At 42.9% G+C, this 13,929-nt stretch overlaps 1 protein-coding gene across 6 annotated transcripts in view; it reads left to right on the forward strand.

The window, feature by feature from the left end:
- Nucleotides 1-13,929, forward strand: part of LOC133452483 (partitioning defective 3 homolog) — a 288,942-nt gene that overhangs the window by 185,080 nt on the left and 89,933 nt on the right. For 4 of the 6 annotated variants that reach the window (XM_061731820.1, XM_061731821.1, XM_061731824.1 and 1 more), the window contains 3 exons: nucleotides 4,808-4,994; nucleotides 6,285-6,436; nucleotides 7,306-7,350. In XM_061731820.1, the coding sequence (XP_061587804.1) occupies nucleotides 4,808-4,994; nucleotides 6,285-6,436; nucleotides 7,306-7,350 (384 nt within the window). The remainder of the gene's footprint in view (nucleotides 1-4,807; nucleotides 4,995-6,284; nucleotides 6,437-7,305; nucleotides 7,351-13,929) is intronic. The other 2 variants (XM_061731823.1, XM_061731826.1) reach the window with 1 other exon arrangement.

Below are 13,929 nucleotides of genomic sequence, written 5' to 3' on the forward strand. Positions count from 1 at the left end.
GCTCACACATCTTTCAAATTCATACTGCTGACTTCTTTCACCACCACAGATAAGTCCTGTGATTTTCAGGCTGATATCATATTTGACCATTTTAAACAGGGGGAATGCAGCGCTGCCTCTGTTTTTACTAACTAATGACCATGAATTGCCTAAACAGTGGGTTCTTCCAATATATGTAACAAATTTATCAAACGAGCCTTTCAGAGAGGCATTAAACTCTTCCATTTTCTTTAGTTTTTTTTCTTTTTTCATCCCCTGATGGAAATTTCCTGAATCTGTCTCGTTCTCTCGACATTGTGTGACAGTTTGTTCCAACTCCACCGTCTGGATCAGAGCAGCTTGTGTCTGCGCTTGGTCTGATCAGTTGTGTTGAACAGACACGCGCATCATTGCACATATATTTATTGATATGCACAGACTAGTACACATTTAGGTCTGTAATGGAACGTGACTGTTGATATTTATAAGGGAAAAAACGAAAAAAAAAAAAAAAAAACTGCCCATAGCGCGAGGCCCCTTGGGGCCTCCCCTTGGGGCCTCCCCTTGGGGCCTCCCCTTGGAGCGCGAGGCCCCTTGGGGCCTCCCCTTGGGGCGCGAGGCCCCTTGGGGCCTCCCCTTGGGGCGCAAGGCCCCTTGGGGCCTCCCCTTGGGGCCTCCCCTTGGGGTGCGAGGCCCCTAGCGGTCGCTCGGTTCGCACACCCCTTGCGGCGGCCCTGACTCCAGCCCATAACCAATCGGCCAGTGGTACCAGTTGTAGTCAGGTAAAAAACTAAATCAAATGGGCCGATGGGGCTGCCCGGGCCAGCCCGGCCCAAAATCACCATCGGCCCACCGGGCAAATGCCCGGTATGCCCGATGGCCAGTCCACCCCTGGTTTTAAGTCAAAGCCTCGTGCCAAATGTCACACAGGTACCTTATTAACAGAGATCTGCACAATATCAAAATGTATAAAACAAATGAAATAAAAATAAACTGCCTGCATATATAGAATAAAAATGCTTCTTGAATAAAATAAAACAAATATCCCTTTCCTGCATAACAATTAAATTAAAATACACTGTGCAATTAATACAATGTAGACAGTAACAGGCAGACTTTTCCACTGAGGTTGACAGTTGTGCAAATAACAAAACATTTGTGCAAATCTCAAATAAAACATTCAAGTCAATTTGTCACAAAATAAGCTATATCAAAATCATAAAAAAAGAAAATACATTTTTTAATAATCGATATAAAGGATATTGTCTCTTACCATATCGCGTTTGAAAATATATCGATATATATTAAAATCTCGATATATCGCCCAGCCCTATCCCCTAGGAAGAAGTAGGTGGATGTACAGGTGTAAAGGCTGAATTATGGTTCTGCGTTAAATCAACGCAGAGCCTACGCCGTAGGGTACGCGGCTACGCGGGAGACTCTCCGTAGCCCACGCCGTAGCCTGATGTGCACCTCCCAAAAAATGTAACTACTCGTCGAGGCGACGCAGACCCAACGCATACCGAGAGGGCTGTGATGGGTTTTCTTGGTAGCAACGCATTTCCGGTTCCGGTTCGTGAAGCAGTAGTGAACTTTCAGTGCTCTTTTCTTCGTGTGTATGTGTGATTTCTTTTAAAACATTTTTTTGGGTTGTTTTGGTTTTTAGCCCTTTTTTTTGTCCTTATCTCTTTGATTCACTGTGACCGGAAAAGCCGGAACTAAAACAAAGTATCAACTATCGCTCTGGGGGGGTACTGCACCACGGCGAAATGGAGTGACGGAGGAGTCCGAAGGGTTCACGACGGCATCACGGCAACGGTGTGGGTTCTGCGTTGGTTTAACGCAGAACCATAAATCAGGCTTTAGTCTCGTCAAAGCTCAAGTCATATTTGTTATGGCACCGTTGTACGTGGCTGGCCGTCTGTTACCTTCCTGCATTTAAACCAGGACAAGACAGAGTGCATTATGTTTGGGGAAACTGTGACGACTAGCTTTGGCGCATTGTCCTCGTCTTTCAGTCCTTATGTCAGAAATCTGGGTGTGATTTTTGATAGTTTTTTCAAATTTGATAATGTCGTTAGGACAAGTTTTTATCAGTTACACCTCCTAGCCAAAGTGAAATCTTTTTTAAATCGTCACGACCTGGAGAAAGCTATTAACGCTCTAACCAGCTCCAGATTACACTATTGTAATGCACTATATGTTGGCGTCTCCAAGTCCTCTATTAGCTGCCTTCAACTAGTGCAGAATGCAGCTGCCCGTCTTTTAACTAACACTAAAAGACGTGAGCACATCACTCCGGTCCTCTATTCACTCCATTGGCTTCCTGTCCATTTTAGAATTGATTTTAAACTTTTAATGTTTGTTTTTAAAGCCCTCAACGGCCTTGCCCCCCCCTCTTTATCGGAGCTTTAAACGGTGCGTGAGCATGGCAGGGCGCTGAGATCCTCAAACCAACTGTTGCTGGAAGTGCCCAGGTCCAAGTTCAAGCGCTGGAGTGACCGAGCCTTTTCGATTGCCGCCCCCGGGCTCTGGAACAAGCTCCCCTGAAACTTACGCACTGTCTCTGACCTGGGCCTTTTAAAATCAAGGCTTAAAACCTATTTATTTAGAATGGCTTCTAATACCCATAGTGTGGTGACACTCTTTACTCTTTTTATTTTATTTATTTTCTTGCTCTGTCTTATGATTGCATGTTGTATTTCTGTATGTTTTATTCTGTAAAGCACTTTGGCTCACCTAGAGGTGGCTGTAAAGGGCTATATAAATAAAGTACATTTACATTTTATATCAGCTACAACTGCTACCACTTCTTTTACCCCCCCCCTTTCTCACTCAGTTATGGTGATTTTTGGAGCTGTCCTCAGAGGGATACTCCTGAAATGAATAAATTCCATATATTTACACAAAAATGAGCCTTATTTATGCCTTCTGACCAGCTACAAGTGGGGAGTATTCCTACAGCACTGGTCCCAACCCCGACCCTGTCAGGGAGGGAATCCAATGTAAAGGATCACAAACTGTAAAGAGTTTGACATTTACAACGTTAAATGATTTAATGTAATAAACCATTTCAAATGGTTTATTAAATTCTCAGTGAGGTTTATCGGCAGTGATCTTATTAAAGTAGGAAATGACTCCACATCCGTTGTTTTTTTGAAAATATTCTACAGTCATGGTTGGTACATTAAACTACTAAGCCCTTCTTCCTTTTAGAACTAAGGCCACTACCACTAACGGACAAAGGCAGAAAACCAATGAATTAGTTGGGTTTTACAATGTTCTTGGAGCTTTTATCCCTAAAAGTCATGCCACTGGGAATGTATGCGTTTAGAAAAAAAACAAGGAATAATAAAAGAGCCCTGATCAGTTCATTCTGAGCAAAAAGCCACTTTTGTATCTGTAGAAAAAGCAACAGAGAATACTCAGCAAAAGACTTTTTAATTGACCTCGCCACACATTCACGTCTCCTGATCTGCCCTTTTGTTTTCTCCACCGACTCATTTACATGAGGTCATTGATCGGGCCGGCTGGAAGCGCTGGTCCTCAGCAGCATGTCGGTCAGCCACATGCTCGGCTGTGAGAAACCAACGGCAGGCCTGGCGCAGGGCTGCGGCTTTCAAACCCAGGCGCTTTCTAAAGATGAACCTCTCCCGGCGCTTGGTACACAGGGCCTTTATGAAGTAGCGAAGCCATCCTTTTCTGGATGCCAATTTTAAAAATACAGATTAAAGAGAGAGTCAGGCGCTGCATATCAATGGGAGTTTTTAAGCCATGCTTTTCAGAGACTAAGAAAGGAGACTATTATATATTTTCCCTTCAGCTCGGAGAAGTTTTTATCTTTATTTGTGAGGGCACAGCTTGAATTAATCGTTGTGTTCTGAAACAGGAGAACCATTGTGGCTGCTGACAAACTGCTTTTAGCATAAGCTGATTAGCGAGACGCAGTTTCACTTTGCATTTTGACTTCAAATTATGTTTTGTGGCTTCAAAAGTCACCTCCTCTGTAAGTCACTTCTGTTTTTTGTGTATATTTTTGGTAAATACAATTTCTCAACAGACATTTGTCTGTTTAGAACAATAATAATCATCTGAGGGATGTTGTTTTATAAGTCAGTTTTTCATATTTTTTTCCCTCCCAATTTTTGCCCCTGAAGCAGAAAGAAATGAGAAGATAACAGCTGATTTAACCTTTCCTCAGCATCTAGTCTTTATTTTCCCTGTATTTATTCTTCTTAAAGTTTGGAGTCATAGTTAAACAAAATCAACTATAATTTGAATCATGAATCAGCACTGCTGGTGGTGATGTGGTGATGGTTCCTGTTAACAGAACCTTTTACCTTGACCGCAGCTCTTCTAATCTTGGCTGGGCTACATCTTCTGCGCATTTATTGCCTACTACAAAAAATTCTCATGCAGATCAACAAATCACAAAGACTGAAAAGCTCGAAGAAGAAGATATTTTAGTGATTTCAGGATTCTTCTTATCCTGAAACATTCAGAAAACTTTCCCAAAGACAAAGCAGCGGGCCCCTGGACAGAGGAAGCGCAGTAACCCTCATTTATTATTAAAATATGGCTGATTTCAGCCTGATTGCAGCCGTTGTGTCGCTCGTTTGTTTTTGACGGATTTCTCCCTGAATCATTATTTTGCATCAGACAAAAACCTGGAGATGAGAGAGGAGCTTTTGGCCCTTTGATTATGAAGGACGCGCTCAGACCTTGCAATGGTCGTGTATTATTGATGCATACATGTCTGGTCGGTTGGATACAAATTTCCTGGGCAGCTTCTGGATTCGAAACTTCAAAGACCCGTTCTCCTCCCCAGGAAACTACCAGCTCTCGCCGACCGTCAACATGCCTCAGGATGACACCGTGATCATCGAGGACGACCGGCCGCCGCTCCTCCCTCCCCACCTCTCCGACCATTCGTCGTCCAGCTCTCACGACGACGTGGGCTTCGCCGCCGAGGTCACGCCGTCGTGGGCCAAAGAGGTTCCCGCCAAAGTAGACAGGTATGATGAAGCACCACGGACTTATCACACGCACTCTTACACGAGCTTAAATCAGCTCGTTTATTTAAAGGGTTAAAGTGCGGATCTAACACACTGACAAGTGTTTACAAGACCCTGCACTGTTTGCCTGTCAAAAACAGACTTGCTAAGTTTCTTTTGACTCATTTTCACCTTCTTCCTGCTTGAGGTCAGTGTCTGTTCCCCCTCGTCTCCTTGTAGTTGATGCAGGAGTCTGTGATTGTGCTCTCCCACTGATTGCCCTTTGATTGCTCTCGGCTCAGTCAGACCTCTCAGCCTGATGGAAGGGACTCTTTTGGTTCCAGTTTTATCCCTCGGTTCGGCTGCGCTAATGTAATGACACTTTACTGTCTGATTTTGGGCTGCAGCCAATGAGAAGTTCAGTGGACTTCATCTGTTTTATCGTTTTTCTATGTCCGTCTCTTGTTCCATTCTCCTCATTTGACAGTCTCTATTTATCTAAACTTCTTTTCTCAACCCTTCCTAATTTATTTGCCCCTCTTTAGTGCATGACATGTTTTTTTAACCTCCCCTCTTTGAACCCCTGTAAGTTTTTCTGTTTTAATCTTTGCTTTTCTTACCTCAGTGTTTGGTTTTCATAATCTGTATAGAAGATGCTCTAAATGTTTTCCCATTTCAAACACACGTGTGTAACACATCCAGCTGTTAAAGGCAGGATGACATCACGTCTGTTGATATTTGAGACAATATATCTAGAAAACACACAGCGGTGGCTCCTCCCTTGTCCTTCGTTCAATACCGGTACTTTGTGAGGAATCAAGCCCCATAACCACGTCAGACCCCCCCCTAGTCTGTGGGAGGGCCTGGGCTGTGTGAAGACCAGTTGTTTTTCTACTCCTTCTTTTAAACGGAGCTCTCAGATGTTCTGTTTTAGAAATTATGAATCACATCCATTCATGCGATGCCCTTTATCGAGGCCCTCACGAGAAAACAGTGGAGAGCAGTAATACATAAACGGGGGAGATATTGGGCAGTAAACCCCAAGCGATGTATGCTACTTGATCAACTGTGGATGGAAGCACTTGAAATGCAGCTTAAATGCTTTTAATTTCTCTTTAATTCATTTTGAACAAAATGTGATGTGACCGCAACGGCTCATATTTGTGTTCTGTGATGATGCACGTGCCATCGGATGCATGACATCCAAGCTTATGTGCAATACTTCTACTTTTGGATTAATTTTGTCTGTTAAATTTTGAATGTATCATTGTTTTATGTTCATGTCATCTCCCTGTCACGTCCCCGTTTCAGTGCTTTGATTCCAGACGAAAACAATCCGGATGGAGCTTTCCAGAGGGAAGGTTTTGGACGCCAGAGTATGTCGGAGAAACGCACCAAGCAATTCGGAGACGCCGCTCAGCTCGAGATCATCAAAACGCGCAAGTCGAAAAGCATGGATCTAGGTAGAACCTTCAAAACTCTGCATTCCAATGTGTGGGTTTTACTTAAAAATTACAGGATTTTCCAGGAACAGTTACCCTAACTTCACTTTTTGTCCTTTTTATTGAAGATTTATCTTAAATGTCAGCCTTCTATCTTCTTAGATTTAATGTAATTTTCATTTTTGGTTTAAAACATTCATTTCCAGGTTCAAGCTCTGATTACAGGGATGTTATTTTTGCATATTTTTGAAGCATCCGAATATTCTGATACTGAAATATAATAGCAGATGTCACTGACCATGAATCAAAACTCTCGAGCAAAGTGGTGAAATTCACTTCTTTATTTCTTCCATGTATGAAGTTATTACGATTGCAGCTAATAAGCAAGTTTAAACTCTGACGCCAGAAAGGATCCAGTTTTATGTCCCCTTGAACATCCTTGCACATTCCCGATGTTTCAGACGTGTTCTTCATATTCAAATGTATTCCACCCCCCTGTCCTCTCGCCTGAAATCCGACTTCGCCTCTCACCAAAGTCAAGAACTTGTGTGTTGATTCACCTTGAAATGGCTTCAAACATTCGCTGATTGCTTTGGCTGCAACAGTCTCTCTGCCTGCTCGCTCTGTAATCATATCTAATCTTCCCAACCAGATTGCTGTTGTGTTTCGTGTTGATATCTCAACAAGTTTGATTGCTATCTTCAAACTCTCTGTTCAAGTCCCCCCCCCCGAACCCCTCCTCCCCGTCTCGCATGGCATCTGACGTTAAATGAGATGAAGTCCTTTCTGATGTTTGCAGCACGACTTGGATGTCGCATGTGGAATGTCATGAGCACTTACTTAACACCAAATGTTTGTATCCCCCCTCTTTTCCCTCCTTCCTTTAACAGTAGCTGACGAGATTAACCTCACCCCTCGTCCCGAGGCCGATACAGGTAAGGACCGGTGAAACATGGAATGAAAAACCCGGCTTCGCTGCCTTCAAATTATTATTTATTTTATTACAGCAGGTGCATATCAGATGTTGCTTTACTAAAAGCTACAATCCCTGTGGAGAAAATCACAGAAATAACACAAACGTCTTTTATTGGACTCTTAATCAGAGATGGCTTGCAGACCTTAAACCACCTGGGTGGAGGGAACAAACCAACAGAAACTCCTCCAAGGGTTTAACAGGAAGATATTCCCAGTAGGTTTTGTGTATCTGGTGCAAGTTCAAGGAAAATGGGAGAGTTTGTAAAAGAGAACCCCATGGGTAGACGCAGGGAGGACGCCTAAGCATCAGGGCAGAAGGTTCAAACCAGTCCTGGAAACGCCAAGGTCGTCACACAGAAAGGAGGTGCAAACAGAGAAGCGAAACGTGACCTATCATTAACAACTAAACAAAAGGAACGGTTCCAGTAGGCTAAAGAGGAGCAGTCATAGAGCACCGATTACTGGATTAAAGAGAGATTAAGGACATTAGTCAGAGACGATGTTTACAGGGAAGTTTTTAAGGACAGCTGCCTTTTAGAAAACTAACTCATTTCTACAGACATGTGATGTCATGTTCCATCTAAAGTAAAAGAGGAAGAAAGATGGAAATCTGTAATTAAACAGTAAATGCTTGGTTGTACTTTGATATATTGAACAGCTTTCTATATAAATCTAATATAAATCAGGTTTGGAGATTCAGTTATTTACCTTCAAGCCACACATCAACTCAGTCATGTGGCCAGTAAACAGTTTGGATCTCAGTCTGATTTGAAAATCAAGGGAGAAGTGAAAAGGAAGATATCCATGGCAAGATGCCTCTCCGTCTGACCCGCCTGATGTGACAGCTGCTGCTTAAGAAAGTTGGATCCTGACCGATGAAGCGTTTTATCTTTTTTATCGGTGAAGTTCGTGCCTCAAATAATTCAGGTTATAACAAATAACTGAACAGGTGCACCAAAGTACTAATCGCAATTTTATCTGTCAATAATTACATTGTTTTCCTACATTGAGCCTTTCCATTAATTAAAAAAAAAAACACAAATAAATGTAATAAGCTTTAATTTAAAAAGCCAGAATGTTTAGGTATTTAAATTAGTTTTCAACTGTTTTCATTTTATTATGTCTCACATCCACATTTCCCCATTAAGGGTTTATTTAGGTAAAAGCAAGTTATAAAACCTTTTGGGAAACATTTTTAATTGCAGAATCACTGAATTTTTCATCCAGGAACAATACTGAGCAGCGACCTGCCTCCTTGGATCGATTTGTAACAGGACGTCACACAAATTGTACAGCGACAACAATGGCAGGCGTTAAATTGCAGATATTGATTTGGAGATATAAATTCTTCAGCTGTCCCGCAGGTTGTTTTTGCAGAGGGGTTCTCCTTGGCTTTTGTATTTTCCGCATTTGTGCAGCGGTCTCCTGCATTCTGTGTCCGCTTCGCTCTTGACAAGACAAATCTGTTGGCTTGCAGAGTGAAGTCTCGCAGTCCTCGCTGCAGTTTAAGGTCGCCGCTGAACACGCTTGTGAACGCAGTTGGGTGAATACAGATTTGATTTTCCCCCCCTTTGGCTCCGATGCAGCTGTAGCGCTAATTGTTTTTGTGTGCGCGTGCGAGGAGACTGGGAGCAGAGAAAGCGCTCTGTCCTTGGTTAAGGCGGCGAGCTGACAGCGACTCATCAGTCATTGTCGGCTCTTGTGTATTTTCACTGTCACCTGGACTGAATAAAAGGCCTGCCTTTAAAATCAGCCGCTTGACGTGAAGAATGGATTCAGCTGAAGGGAAGATGTGTCGAGGAGGAGAAACGGAGAAATGTTTCATGGTAGTTTAGCAAAATGAAGCGATGGCTATAAGAGAAGGAAATTAAGAGCACAAATGTACACTTTGAGCTGTAGTTTCATACTTGAGAGTTAAAAAAGGTGTGGTTGTTGCATATTTTACAAGGTTTGTCTGCTCAAATGGTGACATCAGATGAGTTTACTGCAGTGAGAGATGATCTGATAGCCAGGGGGAAAAAAGCTTGTCATGCTATTCATCTTAAAATCACGATACATCAAATATGACAGTAATAATGTCTTATGTTTATATCTCAGGCATTAGCAAGCATTTCTAAAGTTTGGGAAAGTTCACGGTTTGATTTGAGAACATGCTTTTCCTCCAAGGACAGTTTCCCATGTTGACCTTGAAATGAAATGGCATCTGATTGTTCAGACTGCAGACTGATCTCAGATGCGTCCAGTGTGTCCACCGACCGCCAATGACGAAATGCAACAATTTCAGTACTCTAGTCGAAGTAGGTTTGGGATCCCTCCAAGCAGAGCCGTCTGGGAGATTTGCGAGGCCCTGTGCGAAATAGCTGAGGGGGGCCCTCGTGCAAAACCTTTGGGTTTTTCGGGTCTGATCGGGTGTCTATATGCGCAATTTTAACTCTCCAATTATCAAAATACTGGATACCTTCCCCTGCCTCATCATCATCTGGGCTTGCCTCGACGCGGGGCCCCATGGCTGCTTGAGACCCGGTCGGATCAGTGATTTTTGTAACAAATTTATCAAACGAGCCTTTCAGAGAGGCATTAAACTCTTCCATTTTCTTTAGTTTTTTTCTTTTTTCATCCCGATGGAAATTTCCTGAATCTGTCTCGTTCTCTCGACATTGTGTGACAGTTTGTTCCAACTCAACCGTCTGGATCAGAGCAGCTTGTGTCTGCGCTTGGTCAGATCAGTTGTATTGAACAACAGACAGCGCATCATTGCACATATATTTATTGATATGCACAGACTAGTACAAATTTAGGTCTGTAATGGAACGTGACTGTTGATATTTATAAGGGAAAAAAGGAAGAAAAAAATTTGAAAAAAAAAAAAAACGGCCCATAGCGCGAGGCCCCTTGGGGCGCGAGGCCCCGTGCGGCCGCACGGTTCGCACACCCCTTGCGGCGGCCCTGCCTCCAAGCACTTGACCCTTCATCAAGTGCTGTTTTCCACTTTGGAAAAGCCACATCTGTGTTTAATCTTGTTGTTTTGTTTTCTTTTATTCCTTTTGCCTAACCCAAACGTAGTCTCCTGGACCTTGCCTTTTTGTACCTTTCACACTTGGAGCGACGCACACATCACTGCCGTTTCCATACACACAAAATATCTTTTAAGAAACATGAAGGCAAAGTCATACATTTAAATTGAAAGCAGAAAGAAGATTTAACCTTTTTTTCATTTTGTCTTCAAAAGCAGAGCAGTATAATGTTTTGGTTAGCAGCTCTAAGTTTTCCTGAAAGCCCTCAGGTTGTAGACGTCTTTTTAAAACAAAACATTAGGTCTCACTAGGTCAAGGAGATGGATTCTTGTCCAACTGCCTATTCTTGAATTATGTAGAAGAATTACTTGCTGCTTATTCTTGAAGTACGATGATTGAACAGCATTTCTGCCCTCAAGTGTCTTTCAGAAGCACCCGGAGCAACAATGCCTCCTTGATCTGCATTGTCCTGTTAACAGAGCTCCTCTTCTGTGGCTTTTATGGCAGTGATGCGCTCAGTCTTTCGTGTAGAAGGATTTACTCGGTAAATGGATAGTAATACTACATTCAGAGCTTTAAATAAAGGTTTCTCATAAATCTTTAACACTTTAATCTTCTACTCATCTTGTTGCTTGTTGATGAGGCGCTGCTGGTTACTAAGTTACTTGGTTACTAAGGACTGCTGTCCAGCATCCGTCTCACCAAACATGATGAGTAGATCTGAGACTTATTGTCCAGTTTAGCTCATTAAATATTTATGAGTCCTTTTCATTCAGTTGAGATTATTAAATATCCCCAAATGCACTCGTTTGAAACAAACGTGCAGCTCTTATCTCACTATTGGCAACGATGGAGTCACCTTCACTGCAAATTACAGAATCTTCGTTCGGGGGCGTTGTCGTCTTTGAATTAGTGATCCGTCTTTATATTTCCGCTCCAAACTTATCTTTCAGTATGCTCCCAATTATTTTAATTGAGGTGGAAATTCAATTTGGATTTCATCGAAAAAGACTGTGTTCCTAATTTACTTGTGATTCCCCAAGTGTTTCTGAATAATAGATTTCACTTTTTAAACTGCACAAAGTTTGTTTGGCCTTCCCTGGCCCTGGTGTCCCTTTTCCAACTTTATTTATTTATTGTTTTTTTCTTTATTTGAAATCTCCACTAAGTACAAATGATCCATGGCCCATTTAGTAGAAACCCCCCCCCCAAAAAAAACACCACTGCTCTCCTTAAAACAAAGACCGTGACAGGTATGAGTTAGGAGACGTCGCTGCTTGTGTCCTGCTCTGCGATTGGCTGAGGGCGTTGTTGACACAGGCCGCCGCCATGTGTTGCGTCAGGACACTTCAGCGATGCAGGACGAGGCTGGACTGTCAGTGACGTCCACATCCTGTTCGGCATGCCGTAAATCTCTGTGAAGAGACCCCCCCTGAGGGATTCCCTTGATGTTGACGTCCCACGTCCATCCAGACTGAGGTTGAGGAGGAAAATATTTCCTAGACTTATTGGTTTATGTGGTTGACGCAGAGCAGCAATGTGGTGAGTGTTTTCTCCTCTGTTCATTGATCACTGTAACCCTGATCAAGAGACTTGATAGCTTTACTTTTGTCAACTAATTATGAATAATAACTTTTTAATGCCCAAAGGAGAAAAAAAAACTATTTTGTTTCAGTTTGGATGACTTAAAGGGGACCTATTATGAAAAACATGTTTATTCTTGCTTTAACATAGAGGTTTCCCCTCAGCCTGCCAACTCAGAGAAAGAGGAAAACAACCAAATTCTGCAGTGTCTGTACAGCCGCCCGGATGAGCCATCCAGTCTGATGTGGCTTCTTCCGTTCAGATTCTGCACATTTTCGTTACGTAACCAAAATGCAAACCACGTCCACAACTAAACACCATGTGCTAACTGCATGCGAGCGTCCGACTATCGCGTCGCACAGCGTGACATCGGACGCTCTCTGTCCATCACCCTCCAGCATCTGCCACTTTATTGAGGTTTTTGTAATGAAATGAGGAGGTATCATAGAGATAACTTCTCATTTCAACTACCGGTAACTGGATCAACCGTTCCTCATCCATAACCGTTTCCTACAGCGCTTTCAACCGGCTTTCAACGCGAGCGACAGGAAGAAAATAGAAGCAGGGCATCCGACCAATGTTCAGCTCAAAATGGCGCGCCGCGTCGTGCTGTACAGCGTTGCGCAGCGTTGCTGCGGCCAGTTAGGACAGTCCAATAGTCCAATACGCCTACGGCGTAGGGTCTGCGTCGATTTAATGCAGAACCATAATTCAGGCTTAACTCTGCCGGCACGAGCTTCCGCCATTTTTTCATAGCGGTGTATCACGTCATTCAGGCAGCCAATCGGCACAGAGCCTCATTATCATAGCCCCGCCCACTCAGAATCCCGCATAGAGAAGGAGGTTAGAAACGGTAAAGATAAAGACATGGCCCAGAGGCTGAATTTCTAATTTATATAGAAAAAACAATCAAAAGCTTGTTTTTAAGACATTCAAGGCCTGTTTAAAATAGACATTAAATGCCATAATAGGTCCCCTTTAAGAAAAAAAATAAAGATATGAATGATAATGATGGTAATAATAAGAAAAAAATAAATCTGTTGGAAATCAACTGTAGCAGTGTACTTTACCGCTCAGCACCAGTAGTAGTAGTAGTAGTAGTGGTAGTGGTAGTAGTAGTAGTAGGGACACGTTTTCCCAGCAACATGAATGATTTCCACCTCGTGTCAACAAGCACTGCAGTCCCTCCTCTACTCTCACCACTCGGCCTGCAGCCTCCGCCGGCTCCTGTTAACTGGCAGATAAGTCTGGAACCAGTTTCTCTAACCATGATACTACAATGTCAGATGTTTTCCCCGTGTCCTTGTCAGGCGGTCTCTGATGAAACCGCATGTAGAAACCTTCCTCTTGTTGTGGTCGTCCATCCTACCAGATGTCAGATGGCTCTGTGATGTAACTCAAACTTACTGGAAAGATGTGAACACACTTTAGTCATTCATTTGTGTTGAGTCATTGTTTAACTGGAGAATCTTTTTACATTTTTTTATGTCCCTCGTTATAGGAGCCAATTTTCTTACTTAAAGTTAACAGTACAGAGATGAGAGAGGCAGAGAAGTCACACAACACATGATTTACTTCGTGCAGACTCTATCAATAACCTGGCTGTCCCTCCTCTCCCAGTACCAGCTGCTTCCCCATCCATCTCTGCCGTATTTGTTAGGGTGGGGATTTCAGAACTTAAATTGGAAGGATAATGTTTAATCTGTTGATGAGTTGTCGTCCCAAGCTGCCTAAATACACGGATCCCTTAATGCGGAGTGACTGCTTGCCAGATTTGAAATGATGCGTTTTGCCATGCGACGTTCCCAGACTGGATCATCTGAGGTGTAACACTTCTTCTTTCCGCGGAAAGCAAACGCTAGGTTTTTCTTTTTAAAGGTGCTTAAAAAGTTTGTCGTGGCCAGGTGGTAGACTGAGCAGAACTGCACAGGCAACCATCTG

The sequence above is a fragment of the Cololabis saira genome, chromosome 10, assembly GCF_033807715.1.
Source record: "Cololabis saira isolate AMF1-May2022 chromosome 10, fColSai1.1, whole genome shotgun sequence".
In the NCBI taxonomy this organism is placed as follows: Eukaryota; Metazoa; Chordata; class Actinopteri; order Beloniformes; family Belonidae; genus Cololabis; species Cololabis saira.